Raw genomic sequence first — 14,612 nt, 5'->3', positions numbered from 1 at the left:
CAGTGGCCCCTGCAGAGGCCCCGTTGGTCAGCGTTCATAAGAGCAGGTGTGGTGGGAGGTACTGCATGCTGGCTGAGCACAGTGGTGCTCACCTGTAATCTCAGCACTCTGGGAGGCTGAGGCAGGAGGACTGCAAGTCCAGGCCCGGCCTGCACAACTAGGGGAACCAGAGAGGCAGCTCAGGGTAAGGCCTTCCTTGGGTTTAGTGCCCGGGACAGAGCCAAAAGAAGGCACAGGTATGTATTTGGGGCTTGACAGCCTCCCCAGACCTTGCACTCCTTTCTGCCCTCTCTGCAGCTTCAGTCCTACCTGCCGCCTGGACAAGGAGGAGGACCTGCTCTGCGATAAGTGTGCCCCAGGCTACGCGGGACCCTGGTGCGAGAGGTGCTGCTGCTTTAGAACCCACAGTCCCTGCTGGGTGTTTGCCGTGAGGATGTTCTGTGCCATTTTTAACCAGTGCAAAATCCCTGTGCCTCTGCGTGGGGATGAGGGTGCGAGTTGGCACTTGGCCATGGAAGGCTGAGGCTCATGAGGTTCGAAGTCTGGAGTTCAGTGTGGTTGGGGCCTTGGGTGTGTACCACTTCCAGAGCTACAGAGCCAGGTCAAGGGACCCACTGAGCAGCGAATGCTGTGTGTTTCTGGGCATGTGTGGGAAACAGGATTCCAAGTCCTTCGGGAGCCCTGCTTTTGGCCAGCTCAGAACAGCAGGGAGTTGGGAGGAGGCAGCACTACGGTGCGCACTGGAATGTCCTATGGCTTGGGTGAGCTAAGGGTGACAGGTGGCTTGATTTAGCCTTGGTCCTCTGGCACCTGAAAGCGGTGTATGTTTTTCCCTTGTGTAAGTCTCAGTGACAGACCCTGGCTCAGCGGGTGGAGAGCTGGTGTCATCGGAGGGGCCACGCGCCCCACGGGGCACTGCTGGCGGCTTGAGCCCCCCCACCCCAGTGATGCTCACAGGAGCGAGCCAGCATTTTAGTGCAGCCCTCTGGGAGTCCCTGCCGGCAGCTGACGTCCTGACTAGCTGCAATGGTGCCAGCCTGCTTCTCATCTTGGACACAGATGCGCAGACGGTTACTATGGAAACCCCACCATACCCGGGGGATCGTGTGTTCCATGTGACTGCAGTGGCAACGTGGACCCCTCCGAGCCTGGTCACTGCGACCCAGTCACTGGGGAGTGCCTGAAATGCAAAGGGAACACAGACGGCATCCACTGTGAGCGGTGTGCAGATGGGTTCTACGGGGATGCTGTGACAGCCAAGAACTGTCGCGGTGAGTGCCTGGGCCGCGGGGTAGGATCAGGGCTGTTGTCATGCCTGTGGGCCTCTGTCTACCACTGGTCACAGGGCTCGGGCTGTGGGGCCCTGTCTTGGAGAGGCGGCTCCTGGCCCTTCTGGGGCGGCACTTGGCCAGATTCCCAAGGCCTCGTTCTCCAAGCTCTGTGACACTTCAAGTGATTTGTGACTTCAGCCAGAGCTGCCACATCGGTGGCACAGATGGAACAGGTGGGGTGTCAGGATAGAGAGTGGGACATGGTGAGACCGCCGCCCCGGAATGACTAAAGCGAGGTGTGGGTCCCTCTTGGTGGTCTGTGGTGACCCCCGAGTCGCTTTGCTGAATTTTCTGTGGAGCCTTCAAAGTATACGTCATGTGGAGTCTTCACTGAGAAAGACAGGCGTGCACCAGAGACAAGCGAGCCCCAGTGGTGATTCTTCCCAGTAGTGATTTGTTTCTGAAAGGATTTATTTCTGCAAGGAGTGAGTGAATAAAAAAATGTAGGTTCTGGGCAGGGGATATGGCTCAGTGGCTTAAGCGCCTGCCTGGCAAGCATATGGTCCTAAGTTCGATCCCCAATACTGGAAAAAAAAAATAATCCAAAAAAAAAACAGGTTCTGACTTTACTCAGAGTTAAGACCCAGTTGCCAGGCAGCAGTCAGCCTTGAAGCTAGAGCTCAGATGCACCAACCCCATCAGCCTCACCCACTGTGCAGAGTCCCAGCAAGCAGGAGAATGGTGAAGGCGAGCAAGCGAGGCCAGCTGGCTGGGGCTGGCATATGTGGACTCTAGTTTTCAAGGCTGATTATTTTCCTGCGGGCTGTTATTGGTGAAACACTGTTCTGATTTTTGAGTATTTGATGAGGTCATTGCTGATCTTTCTGTAACTTTACAATATGGAGACGCAAGAGGGCACTATAAATACAGAAACAACCTGCTAGACAGGCTTTAGGGATTGAAAATGTGTTACTGCTCTGCCTGACAACGCCACTGTCTGCTTGGAAGTTCTAGGGAGAGAGAGCTTGTCGGGTTGCTTTCTACACAGAGGGCCAGTAAGATGCAGACTGAAATCTGCTTACAGAATTTAGCAGCTGGGACAGCCCTAGAGCCCAGCAGGCCAGGGGCCAGGGACGCACACACAGCAAGCGGGGTGGGACTACCGTGCTAAGAGGAGCGGAGGCAGGGCCTGCGCGGTGCGCGGGGCGGGGTGGTGTGTGCAGCTGCGTTTGGTGGGTGCCAGCTGAGAGCCGGCAGTGGCGCTGAAGCTGCAGGGTGAAGGGCCCCCCAGAGGGTGTGCACAGCCTTTTGGGGCCCTACAGAAGGGGTGGCATTGGCCTGCATACACCTGCAAACCCAAAGGTGAGAGGGGTCCTGGGACTTGGGTGCTCTGGCTTGGTCACACAGGGAGGCTGGACTCCAGCACGTCTCTCTGGCCACCAAGCAGGTCCCTGGCGCCCTCCGCCGTCTGCTTCCTGCAAGGTTGGGCAGGCCGAGCACCATCTCTCTTAAGTTCTTGGGACCAAAGTGCTTGGGATTTCAGATGCTTTTCAGATTTCAGAATCTGCACATACCTGACGGGCTCCCTTAGGAATACCGGACCAAAGTCCACCCGTGAGGCCCAGAGGTTCCACATGTGGCTGCCTGACCGTGACCTGCCACAGTATCTATGGCACGGCTGTGTTTTGACTGGGATGGGTCACAAGTGTCCACTGTGACATCCTGTTGGTACCCAGAAAAGTTTAGAATTCTGAACGCACTGCAGCTTCCCGACTTTCTGGTTGGGGGTGTCCAGCTGTGTCCTAGGGACTGAGGCGCATTTCCTCAGACTAAGCGTTCGTTGGTGTATTTCTTCAGGGAGTGCATCAGGTGCAGTGAAAATTGGCTAACACAAAGCATGATGGTTGTCTGAAATTCCATCCGACATTTTTCAGACCAGATAACTTGGGTCAGGTCTTTTTTCCATATTTAGGCCAGGGCCTCCAGGGTCTCACCGCGTAGCGCGGACTCCTCATGTCCTCCTGTTTCCAGCTTCCCAGGTGCTGGGATGACAGGCGCGCACCACCGCGCCCAGTCTCAATTGCCGACTCAGCGCACCCTGGGAGCAGGGCTGGCATGGGAGCAGGCTGGGATTGAAGCCCAGCCGCTGCGTTCTGCCTAAGCAGGCGCTTTAGTCCGCTGAGCTACCAGGCCGGCCCTACCTTGCATCACTTTAAAACAGTGGGGAGCTTTATGCTTTAAATATTAGTATCGCATCTGAAATTCCTTGCTCAAACCCACAATTCATTCACAACTTAGAAGACGGAAATATTCTTCATTGAGTTGTGAAGTAAAATATGAATGCATACATTACCTAGATTGTGCTGTAACTATTTTGAAAGGTGACACATGTGCCTGTTTGAGATGCAAATGAACAGAAAATTGATTTTGAAATCACCATGGGTGTTCTCAATAGAAAAATGCTAACACACATCAGTATCTCCATTTAAAAGTTCCACAGCATGCATGAAATTCATGCAGCTAGTTTGTTAATGATCATCTTAATAGCTTCAGGATTATTATTACTATCTTTATAGCTTGAGTGTTTTTTCTAGGATGGTTGCCTGCATCAACCCACCCTATTTTATTTTGGCTTACTCTTCAGAAAAAGCTAAAGATTTAGTTATTGCAAAGTAATATACAGCCCAAAATTGTATGCATGCTTCAGGAAAAGAGAAACTGGCATGAATATTTCAATCCTGAATTTGCCAAGACAGCATGAGGTTGGTACAAGGTGCCTCAAACTCTGTAGTAACAGGGGCGGTGAACTGCTGCCTGGGCAGCCCTGGCCATGAGATTACGGTCTGCAGTGTCCAGCTCTGCTCTGAGGGCCAGCAGGGCGGTGGATTTTCCATAACACGTGACAACCACGGGGGCCCCTATTTGAGGACAACACCATCTATTGGTACACATCATACTATTTTTCTTTTCCTGAAGTGTGTAGATTATTTTGGCAGTCTCTCTCTCCCTCCCTCCCCCTCCCTTCCCCTTCCCTGGGCCCCTCCCCCTCGTTCCCTCCCTCTCCCATCCCTCCCTCAGCCCCTCTCTCTCCCTCCCTCTCCCTCGCCCTCTTTCTCTCTGGCATGCTGTTGGGCATGAAAATCTCTAGCTGTGCCACAGCCCCAAATGACCCGGTGCATCCCTGTGTGCATTAGCCTGTGGCTGCCACGAGAAGGGCTCCCTTTCTGGCGTGTGTCATCCTGCGAGCGGGCGCTGCAACTGCAGACCTCACGTGACAGGACAACGGTGTGACCAGTGTCTGGTAAGAAGCCCACTGCCCACCACGTGCCACCTGATTGCTGTCACAGAATTCACAGCTGTGGGACGGCACTGTCATCCCCTGTGGCCAGGCATGGCCTCCCACGTTCCACTTTCAGGGACTTGGAGATGCCATGAAAGCCTTGTGGCCCCCATGGTGTCCCACACGTCATCTGGGAGATGTCCTTGTCCGCACGATCACTTCCTGGCTCATAGCTTCCCCTCTTGTGCCGCAGCCTGGCTACTACGGGCTGGACACTGGGCTCGGCTGTCTGGCCTGCAACTGCAGCCTGGCAGGCTCCACGTCAGGGGAGTGCACAGACCAGGGCCAGTGCCGCTGTGTGCCGGGCGTCGCCGGCAGAAGGTGTGACCGCTGTTCCCACGGCTTCTACGCATTCCAGGATGGTGGCTGCACGCGTAAGCTGGGCTCCCCACGGGATCCTCATCCCGGGCTTCCCCAGGGCCTCGCTGGGCTGGCCCAGCTGCTTGGAGGCCCTCTTCTTCACACTCGGGACCCCCTGCCTCTTCTGTTGCTGTCAGGCCCAGGCCTAAGGTCTGGTCCCAGCCCTGCCGCCTGCTGCTCCTGTGAGCTTAGGTTCATCTCTGCACTTTGCTCTCATTTCTCATCTGCAAAGTGACAGCTGGGATGGCAAGCAGCTCTGCTCCATGATGGCATGGGGGAGCTCTCCCACCACCAGCTCTGCTCCCCCCTCCAGTAGGGTCCCCAGGATGGGCGGTCTCCTAGAGTCCAGAGCCTGCCTGGGTTCTGGCTCACTCGGCTCGCTCAGCCCCGCGGGGCGTGCCCTCTGGAAGACCACTTCTCTGTTCCAGCATGCAACTGTGCCCACACTCAGGACAGCTGTGACCCCGAGTCCGGAGAGTGCATCTGTGCCCCTCACACTCAAGTCCCGAAGTGCCAGGAGTGCGAGGCCGAGCACTGGGGCTGGGACGCGGAGCTAGGGTGCCAGGTGGGTGCCACCTCCTCGTCCCCATGCCTGGAGTGCCCAGGTGCTTATTTGACCTGAGGGACAGTTTCACAGCTCACACATGGTACGGCCGAGTGCCTTGATGTGCGCCCTGGACCCAGCTACATGGAGGCTGAGGTGGATTACCAGCCTGGGTAGTGTAGTGAGACCGCATCTCAATCCACCACCAACCAATCAATCCATCAGTAAATAAAATCTTTCTTCTTCCTGGGGCAAATACCTGATACCAGCAACTTCGAAGTGGAGAGGTTTATTTTACGCTTTGGCTCACAGTTCGGTAAAGGTTTCAGCCCACTGTCAGCTAACTCCAAGGCAGAGAGGCCTGGGGAGGAGAGCTAGGGACAGGACAGAGAGCCCAGCCCAGGGGGAGGTGCGCCACCCTAGCCCACGCCCTAGTGCCCACTTCTTCCCCCCAGACCCTGCCTTCTGCGATAAGACAGCTCTGAGCCCAGGACCCATTCACCTTCCCAAAGCCCCACCTATGAGCACAAGTGGTCTTAGGAGCAGGGAGTCATAAACCTAACTGGACCCTCCAAACATCTGCAGTGTCGACTATTTCCAAGAGGAAGGCGTGGTCATTTCCCTGGGGCTTTGTGTCCCATCTGGGAGACGTGGTTTTGGGCAACTCTTAGACTGGGTTGGGTATAGCTGGTTGTTGGAAGCAAAGCAAAATGTGCATGACACCGGCAGTAACTTTGCTGGCCTGTTCGGACCTTTGGCTTTCCCTGGGTTCCTGGCCCTGTGGGCCCTGGGTCCCGCACTTGCACGCAAGTCAGTGGGGCAGGTGCTTGGGAGGCTGTCCACCCCAAGGACTGTGACCGAGTGCACAGCAGCCTCTGCAAGTGTTCTCTCTCTGTGCCTCCCTCCCTCCTTCTGATTCTCCCTCCCTCACTCTGATCCTCCCTCTCTCTCAGGCCTGCAACTGCAGCCACGAGGGCTCCATAGGCTCACAGTGCGACCTGCTATCTGGCCAGTGTCCTTGCAAGACCCAGTTTGGCGGGCAGCGCTGTGACCAGTGCTCCTTAGGATACCGGAACTTTCCTGACTGTGTCCCCTGTGCCTGTGACCTGAGAGGGACACTGGCCACCACCTGTGCCCTGGACCCTGGTGTGTGCAGCTGTGCGGAGGAGACCGGCGCCTGCTCTTGCAAGGTATCTGCTCTTCCACTGTGGGGCGCTGCCCTCACTCTGGGGCTGATGGAATTCTGATCCCTGGCCTCATGCTCCCGAGTCTGTGGGTGCCTATAAACAAGGAAGAAGCGTCTTCCGTGGAGTCTTTAGCTTTCATTACAAATGTCAGCGATGGCACCACCGGAAATGCCGAGCGCTCTAGTGCGCTGCCCTGGCACAGAGCCTGTCTGACAGGTACAGAGCACAGGGCTCAGGACACCTGTGACTGCAGAGTGAGAAGCAGCGATGCTCCCGCCTGTCCGGGCAGGGCAAGAGCTGCGTGTGTGATTTTCCAGCCGGTGAGAGTCTGGCGTTGTCCTAATCTTGCAGCAGCCATAGGCTTTCCTGCAGGGCTTCGGCACCAGGAGGTCACAGCACCCTCCCTGGGCCTTCCTGCAGTGCCAAGAGGGAGCTCGTGCACCAGGTCAATGCTTGGCTGGGGGTGCCGCGGAGAGCCCTGGAGAGCGCACAGCCTGGGAGGCGAGGGGGCTTCAGTACGGGGTTTGTCTTGCCACATCTCAGGGTAGCGGGGAGGGGATCAGAACGGAGGGGACCTGCCCTAGTAATCCCTGCTCCTTGCAGAAAGACCATCGGCATCACCTGAGGGCCAGGTCCTTCAGTGCACACCCATCACCCGAGCTGGCAGCAGGCTGAGGCAGAGGGACTGCAAATTGATGGCCAGTCTGGGCCACTTAGTAAGATACTGTCATAAAATAAATTTTGAAAATAAGACAAAGTAGCTAGAGTACACCACAGTGGTAGAGTGCTTGCTTAGGCCGTAGGCGTGCCCACACCCACGCGAATCACTGGGTCCTCCAGGCCCATCATCGCTGGGCATCCCAGGAGAACCTCTCCAGGGCTCCTAAGGGAGTCTGCGTCTCCCAGAGTGCCTAGAACGGCCCTGGTCATCACTGCCCCTGGAGCTGCACTGCGTGGAGGCTGGTGGGCCTCGGCTCCTGCGTCTGCAGGTCTCTGCAAAACACAGCAGCTGCCTCTGTCTTCCAGGTACTAATGAGCCTTCCTTGCTCCCGCAGGAAAATGTCATCGGCCGCCAGTGCAGCGAGTGTCGTGAGGGCACCTTTGCCCTGCGGGCCGACGACCCCCGGGGCTGCACCCCCTGCTTCTGCTTCGGCTTGTCCCACGACTGCAGGGAGCTGGAGGGTTACGTGAGGACTCCTGTAAGTTGTGCACAGGTGTCAGTTGTCTCAACCCTGGCACCTTGGGAGCTGTTCAGGGAGGAGAGATGCTGCGTACGTACAGGAGCGTCGGAAAATATAGCTAACTTTAAACTTTTAAGAGCTCTTACTAGAGTGAAAGACATGTTGCTGGGGACATTGGGGTGTATTGAAAGTGTGGGGCGAATGGCCATCTGCCTTTTTACCATAACACAGTTTTTCCTTAAACATCAAATACCAGTGATAAAATGTTTATGGCAGCTTCTGCCAAATAAAAATGTCGCCGTGTGTCCTCATCCACCTTCCTCACGGGACCTGTAACCGTGTGACTTTGGGCTCTTCCCCAAACTCAGAATGACCACAAAAGAATGGATTCAGGGCACGGAGGGAGGCAGTCAGGTCAGCTCAGCCAGTCAACCTCAGGAAAGGGGCCTCCAGCGCTGCTGCAGGAAGTGGCCGGACGGTGGATGAGTTTGCTGAGTGGGGGAGTCGGCTGAGGAGGGCTCGTGGTCACGTGTCTTTCCTTGTAATATTTTTAATGTAAACATTGACCATGTTTTGTGCCCGCACCTCGTCCATCCCCGCGGGCTTAGGGCCTCAACGTGCGTCATACAGGAAGTAGAGCTCTGTCTCTGCTTTCGGGAGACCACCGCGGCGGGGACCAAGGGCAGCTTCAGCTTAGCCCGGTGCCAGCCTGCCTGTGAGGCCGGGTGGGGACAGAAGAAAGCCACAGCAGCCTGTCCGCCTCTGTTCCGAGCTCTGTCCCCTGGCCAACCCGTGCCATTCCTTTGAACCCGGCTGTTTGGCTCTCGGGAGAAGCCCGCACTGTACCTACCTTGATCTTGGAGCTGCTAGCGCGGGAAACGCTGTGGGAATTCGGTGTGCAGCCTCGGGGCTAACCTCCGGGTCTCACGTGTGTCTTCCCCACCTCCAGGTGACCCTGGGCCCCCATCAGCCCCTCCTGCGCGTGGTTTCCCAGAGCAACGTGAGCGGCACGACCGAGGGCGTGTATCAGCAGGCCCCGGACATCCTGCTGGACGCCGCGGCCGTCCGCCAGCGCGTGCGCACCGAGCCCTTCTACTGGCGGCTGCCGGAGCAGTTCCAGGGAGACCAGGTGGGGGTGCGGGTTCCGGGGCTCCCTCCCCGGGGGCGGCGGCCAGCGGAGCTCCGGCTGGCCGATCCTGGGACTCGGTCACTAAACCCTCTGCTAGATGCGGAGGAGATACTTAACATAGGAAATTCCCCTCATTCGCTAGTTCTGTAAAACTTTCATTGCTGAAAAGCCGAAGCGTGCTGGGGAAGTAAACAGTGTCTTTGTGCGCTAGCTCCTGGCCTACGGCGGCAGGCTGAGGTTCAGCGTGGCCTTCTACGCCTCCGCCGGCCCCGGGACCTTCCACTTGGAGCCGCAAGTTCTCATCAGAGGAGGCCGGTCCAGGAAGCAAGTGATCTACGCGGATGCCCCCGCACCGGCTAACGGGGTGTGGCAGCATCAGGAAGTGGGGATGAAGGAGGTGAGCGGGCCGCGGGGTGCGGCCTTCCGGTGTGACTGGGCTGCGGAGGAGCGACAGCCCCAAGCCACGGAGGAGGATGAGCTGGAAGACCTTGGGCCTAGAGGGCTTCCAGAAGCTTTCGGAGCCTCACAGCCTCAGCTCACGCAGTTCTGCATCCTAGCTTGCAGTTACCCGTGGCCAGCTGAGGTCCCAAGATGAGCGGAAAATTGCAGAAAGAAGCTGCTCATAAGTGTCAGGCTGCATGAGGAAATCTCACACTGCCGGGGACTCGCCCCTCTCGCGCGCATGCGCTGTGTAGGCCCCACCCCACCCCAGTATCAGTGCTGCCTCAGTACTAGTGTCGCCCCAGTGCTGGTGCCGCCCCAGTATCAGTGCCACCCCGGTGCTGGCGCCGCCCCGGTGCCGTGCTCTTTGCATTCGGGTTACTCTTGTTTTGCCTAATACTGGCCGAGTTAAAATTCTGGCGGTTGTTAATGCATTATATAATTGTTCCGTTGTGTCGTCCCTCTTGCCAGTCTCTTACTGAGGCCAGCTTGCGCACTGAGCATTGCGGTGTGCAGCACGCAGCGTAGTGGTACAGCGCGTGCCCCTGTCTGAGGCTCTGGGCACCCTGCGCTCCCTGAAGGGGTGCCTGGGAAGGGAGCAGCTTCTGCCAGAGGCCTGCACCGGGTTCCTGCTCGGTTCCCTTTGCGTTACTCCTATCTTTTACCCTTTCCCTCTGTGCAAGGCTTTGCCCTCGTGGACAGGATGGCAGAGTCTGTGTGCCCACTGGCATCGGGACACGGTCTCCTCAGCCCCCAGGTATTGCGTGGCCAGCCCATCTTGGCCAATGGCATCTCCTGTGGCCCTGACAGGTCTTCAGCATTTACCTTCAATGCTGTGCCCAGAACTGGGCAATTTCTAGGGAAAATTATGGAAGAAACTTGTTCTGTGTCAGGTGCTATGCCCGTGAAAATGTGTGCTTTGAAGTTAATGGAGCTGGCCTAGGGAGACAACTCGGTGGTCTAAGCGCCTGCCTGGCAAGTGCAAGGTTCGGAGTGCAATCTCTGGTACCACATGCTATGCCAGCCCCAGAACCAGGCGTGGTGGTGTACACCTGTAATCTCAGCGCCGGGGAGGCTGAGACAAGAGGATCACTATTAGTCCGACCTGCCTAGGGAGACCCTGTATCAAAAAGAATAGAAACAAAATGAATTTAATGGAGCTGTCGCTCTTCCATAGGATTTCTGGAAATATTTTAATTCCGTGTCTGAAGAACCTGTCACACGCGCGGATTTCATGTCTGTTCTGAGCAATGTCGAGTACATCCTCATAAAGGCGTCCTATGGTGAAGGCCTACAGCAGAGCAGGTACGGAAGCTTCCAGAACTCTCTTTCCCTTGCTTGACCTGGAGGTGAGAGGATTTGATTCATTTCACTGGCCTCACGAGTATGTTCCCTAATATGTGCATTTTGGCTTCTTCTCCAAGCCCGCTTTCGCAGGGGAGTGGTGAGTGGGTGGTGAGCCTCTGCCGCGTGAGTCCACCCGCGTGGACTCGTAAGATGAAATAGTTTTTGAAATACTCTTTCTTACTTGAAAAGCGGGAGGCCCGTTTCTTTGTTATGACAAATAAAGAGCATTATCGCCAACCCAATTAGCACCCCCCCCCAAGGATAGCTATTAAAGTCTTGGTCAGACCCGGAGCATCTTTGGGGTGCACTTTCTGTAACATGTTCAAGTCCCTCAGTGTTGGCTGCATGACAGCCCTAACGTGTTTCACTTAATTCATTTTATTTATAACCTTCTTTGGGGGATTCGGCAGCTTGAACCCAGGGCCTTCTCATTGACCACACTGCAGCCCCCTTCTGTTTTTTAATTTGCGACAAAGCCTGGCTAAGTGGCCCAGACTGGGTTAGAACATGCAGTCCTCCTGCCTCAGCCTCCTGGAGAGCTGGGATCCCGGGTGTGTGCCCCCTCCCCAGCTTAATGACCTTGAGCAGCTTCTACGTGCAGGGAGGGAATCTCTGGCTAAATCATACGCGCGTTTGTTACCCAGCGTGTTTCTGTCACGTGTCTTAAGTCTCCATCTTCCTGCTTGCTTTCCCCGGTGCACCGTGGTGGCCCAGAATCTCCAACATCTCCATGGACGTTGGCGCAATGGCAGCAGGCCAGCGCCCCGAGGGGGAGGTGGCGCGGCTGATCGAGCGGTGCGCCTGTCCTCCCGGTGCGGCAGGCTTCTCCTGTCAGGTAGGGGACTCCAGGGGAAAACTGCCCTGGGTTCGAGTTCAGCTCTGCTTGGCACCAGCAGCTCTGTGTGGGGAACCAAACACACAGGCCTCTGTGTCACTTTCCCTTTCTTTTTCAAGTAACGATAGTTTAAATTTTCTGTTCAGTCTACCTAACTGCATTGACTGACGAGCTGGCTTTCTAAATGTGAAGCTGGACTGCTCAGTTCCTTCCCGCTGGTCTCCATGCCCTTCTCAGAACACTTTCTGCCCTGCCAAGCTGAAACCATACCCCTTGGCCTCCTCCCTGAAAGCAAGCGTCTGGCTCTCCACATCCCAGCTTCCGTGAGGGTGGAACCCTCCCTACAGCATTGTGTTTCTGTGATTGGCTTATTTCCTCAGCGCAGTGTTCTCACATCTACCCCAGTCGTGTTGTGTGACTGATGTCTTTCCTTTTGAAAGCTGAGTAATATTCCATCGTGTGGGCGTAGGTAGCCTCTCTGTGGCTCGACCTGTCTTGTCTTGAGATTGGGATGTTGATCTTCACTGGTGATGGCTGCCCAGTCTCCTGTGGCCATGGAGGTGTGGGTTCAGGGCCTCCCAGTGCCCAGCTGGAGGGCTCACTGTTTGTCCCCTTGACACCCACAGGACTGTGCCCCTGGCTTCCGCAGACAGAAGCTCCCTGAAGGTGGCGGTGGAGAAGCCCGGCCCCTGCTTGCACCTTGCGTGCCCTGCAGCTGCAACAACCACAGTGATACCTGTGACCCCGAAACTGGAAGGTGCCTGGTATGTGAGCGTGGGGTGCCGGCCCGTGTCAGCACCGGGGTGCACACTGGGCGCCCTGGTTCTGGTCTGTAATCGCCAGGTGCCTGGCACAGCAAAAGATGCAGTTCACCTAAATGTAGCACAGAAGATGTGGCCCAGCACTATGGGACCCCTAAGGTTTTAGGATAATTACTTGAGAAACAGCCACATTGTTGTGAATCCCCACGGCATTCCCTCCGTGGCTTCGAGCACACTTAGCCCTTTGTTCTTTGTAATTTTCTGAAGTTGTTCGGCTAATCGACTTTCCTGAGCATCTGTAGTTGTGCTGTTCTGGCCGCCTGGATGTTCTGAACTAATTCATGTGCACCTCTTATTTTCCTTTTCAACATGGGGAGCCGGAAGTTGCAGGGTGCCGTATGTGGTGCATAAGGTGGGTGAGGACATAGTGCCGTGTTTTGTGAGCCTGCTTCCTGTTGGTGGCCCGCAACACAGTCTTCACTTTATTCTTGATCACACTTCCTAAAGGCACGAGAGGACTTCTGGACAGCCTCGGGAAGTGGCAGGTGTGAGAAGTGTGTCCGGAAGCATTCACTGTGTCTCTTGACCACCTTCTGCATTTTCTTCAGAAGGGCTTAGCTAAATGGTCTGACATTGTCAGGAAAAGTGCCTTTACCGGTTTTATTCGTGCTGCACATGTCGGTGGGAGAGACCTGGAGTCAGTTGCTGCGTCTGCTTGCTCAGCTGCACAGGTGACTGGAGTCGAAGTAGATGAGAACTTTAGGTCAGAGTCTGAAGGCTCCAAGAGAGGTTTTGCAATGTTCACGCAATGTTGATGACTTTGTGCAAAGCAGGGCCCTTGCCTTGCATTTTTGAAACAATGCCCATTGGACGATGACGCAGCAGGTCATTTGTGTCACTCTATGCACTCTGCTTAGTCCCCCATCCTAGACCAAGTTTGACCCTGGAAATCTGGGTAGGCTCTGGAAAGGACCGAGCACACAGACACAAGCATCATGGCCACGCCCGAGGGCAGATTCTTGTGTCCAAGATGTTCTTGTACTTGGCACTGCTGAGTGAAACAAGCAGAGACGCCCCGACTCCTGCAACGGCCTCCTCCAGAGCAGCTCACAGAAATGCTGGCTACTGCGTGAGCCTCGAAGGGAAACCAGAGGGACCCTGGCAGACGCCCTGGTGCCCAGAGCCCGGAGCCAGCCCAGTGCATCCCTGTCACGGGGACTGACTGAATCCAGGCTCCAGCCTGCCTGGCCCATGGAGCAGAAACAAACGGATGTGCACACGTTAGGGGCGAGCGCTGCTCCGTCTTCGCTGTGACCAAGGCACGCAGGAGGGCCTGCTGACTGCTCCCTGCAAGCAGGGAAGCCTTGGTCCTGCAGGGAGGGGCGCTGGGCTGTGTGAGCCCACGTGGCTGCGATGTGGTCAGGCGTTTTGTTCTCATTGGATCGCGCTCCAGGAAAACAAGGCCTAGCGGAGGCAGAGGAAGGCTCGTGTAAGGATGTGAGGATTTCGGGCACCAGATGAGACAGAATTAGATGGAATGTATGGGTGCCTTGGCCTCTTTGTGGCCACTGAGGTCACAATGATGGAGGTGTCATTGGCTCTTCCCTGCTTCACCTTTTCTTCAGTGTAGGAGCTGTAACAAGAGGAGTTCCTCCGAGGACCCTGAGTCACCGCCTTACCTTTCATGGCCCAAGTCTATAGGAAGGAAATTACCAGGTCACCAGTCTTGATGCATGTGTTAGAGGTGACACAGCTTGCTTAACCCAGGACGTGACCTCAAAAGCAGTCTCCCTGGGGTAAACAGAGGCAGGAATTCATGGGGCCTCGGGGGCAGCAGGCTGCTGAATGCTGCCCCTGCCCGTTAGTTGAATGTGGCTGTCTTGACAAAGGCCACACTCACGTCAGAGCACCCGACATGGAGGCCACACCAGGACTGCTGTCTTCCAGGCTTGAGCTTTGAGCAGAGCACACACTGGTGCCCGCTTCTCTTCCACCTGGCAGATCTACATTCTGCGTTTGTCTCTAGTGACTTCTGCACGGACGGTGACCATTTATCGCCAGTCCCTGTAGCCAGTGCCCGTTCCACACAGACACTCTTGTCTAGTCATAGACCATGGGGTCTCTGGCTTGCAGTGTCTTCAGGTCTTATCCAAACCCTTTTGCATCTTAAATTCCAGTAACATCCACCTGGAGTGGTGATCCTGTGTACACAGACG

At 56.0% G+C, this 14,612-nt stretch overlaps 1 protein-coding gene across 1 annotated transcript in view; it reads left to right on the top strand.

Moving 5' to 3' along the window:
• Lama1 (laminin subunit alpha 1) overlaps positions 1-14,612 on the top strand; it is a 139,031-nt gene that overhangs the window by 79,365 nt on the left and 45,054 nt on the right. Inside the window, exons 18-29 of the mRNA XM_004635832.2 lie at positions 298-384; positions 1,060-1,271; positions 4,466-4,572; positions 4,805-4,985; positions 5,400-5,536; positions 6,469-6,705; positions 7,758-7,901; positions 8,833-9,012; positions 9,224-9,409; positions 10,631-10,758; positions 11,515-11,635; positions 12,262-12,399. Of these exons, the coding sequence (XP_004635889.1) occupies positions 298-384; positions 1,060-1,271; positions 4,466-4,572; positions 4,805-4,985; positions 5,400-5,536; positions 6,469-6,705; positions 7,758-7,901; positions 8,833-9,012; positions 9,224-9,409; positions 10,631-10,758; positions 11,515-11,635; positions 12,262-12,399 (1,858 nt within the window). The remainder of the gene's footprint in view (positions 1-297; positions 385-1,059; positions 1,272-4,465; positions 4,573-4,804; positions 4,986-5,399; positions 5,537-6,468; positions 6,706-7,757; positions 7,902-8,832; positions 9,013-9,223; positions 9,410-10,630; positions 10,759-11,514; positions 11,636-12,261; positions 12,400-14,612) is intronic.

Source organism: Octodon degus, unplaced genomic scaffold, assembly GCF_000260255.1.
Source record: "Octodon degus isolate 3935 unplaced genomic scaffold, OctDeg1.0 scaffold00075, whole genome shotgun sequence".
Lineage (NCBI taxonomy): Eukaryota > Metazoa > Chordata > Mammalia > Rodentia > Octodontidae > Octodon > Octodon degus.
This window is presented reverse-complemented; position numbering and strand designations above follow the sequence as displayed.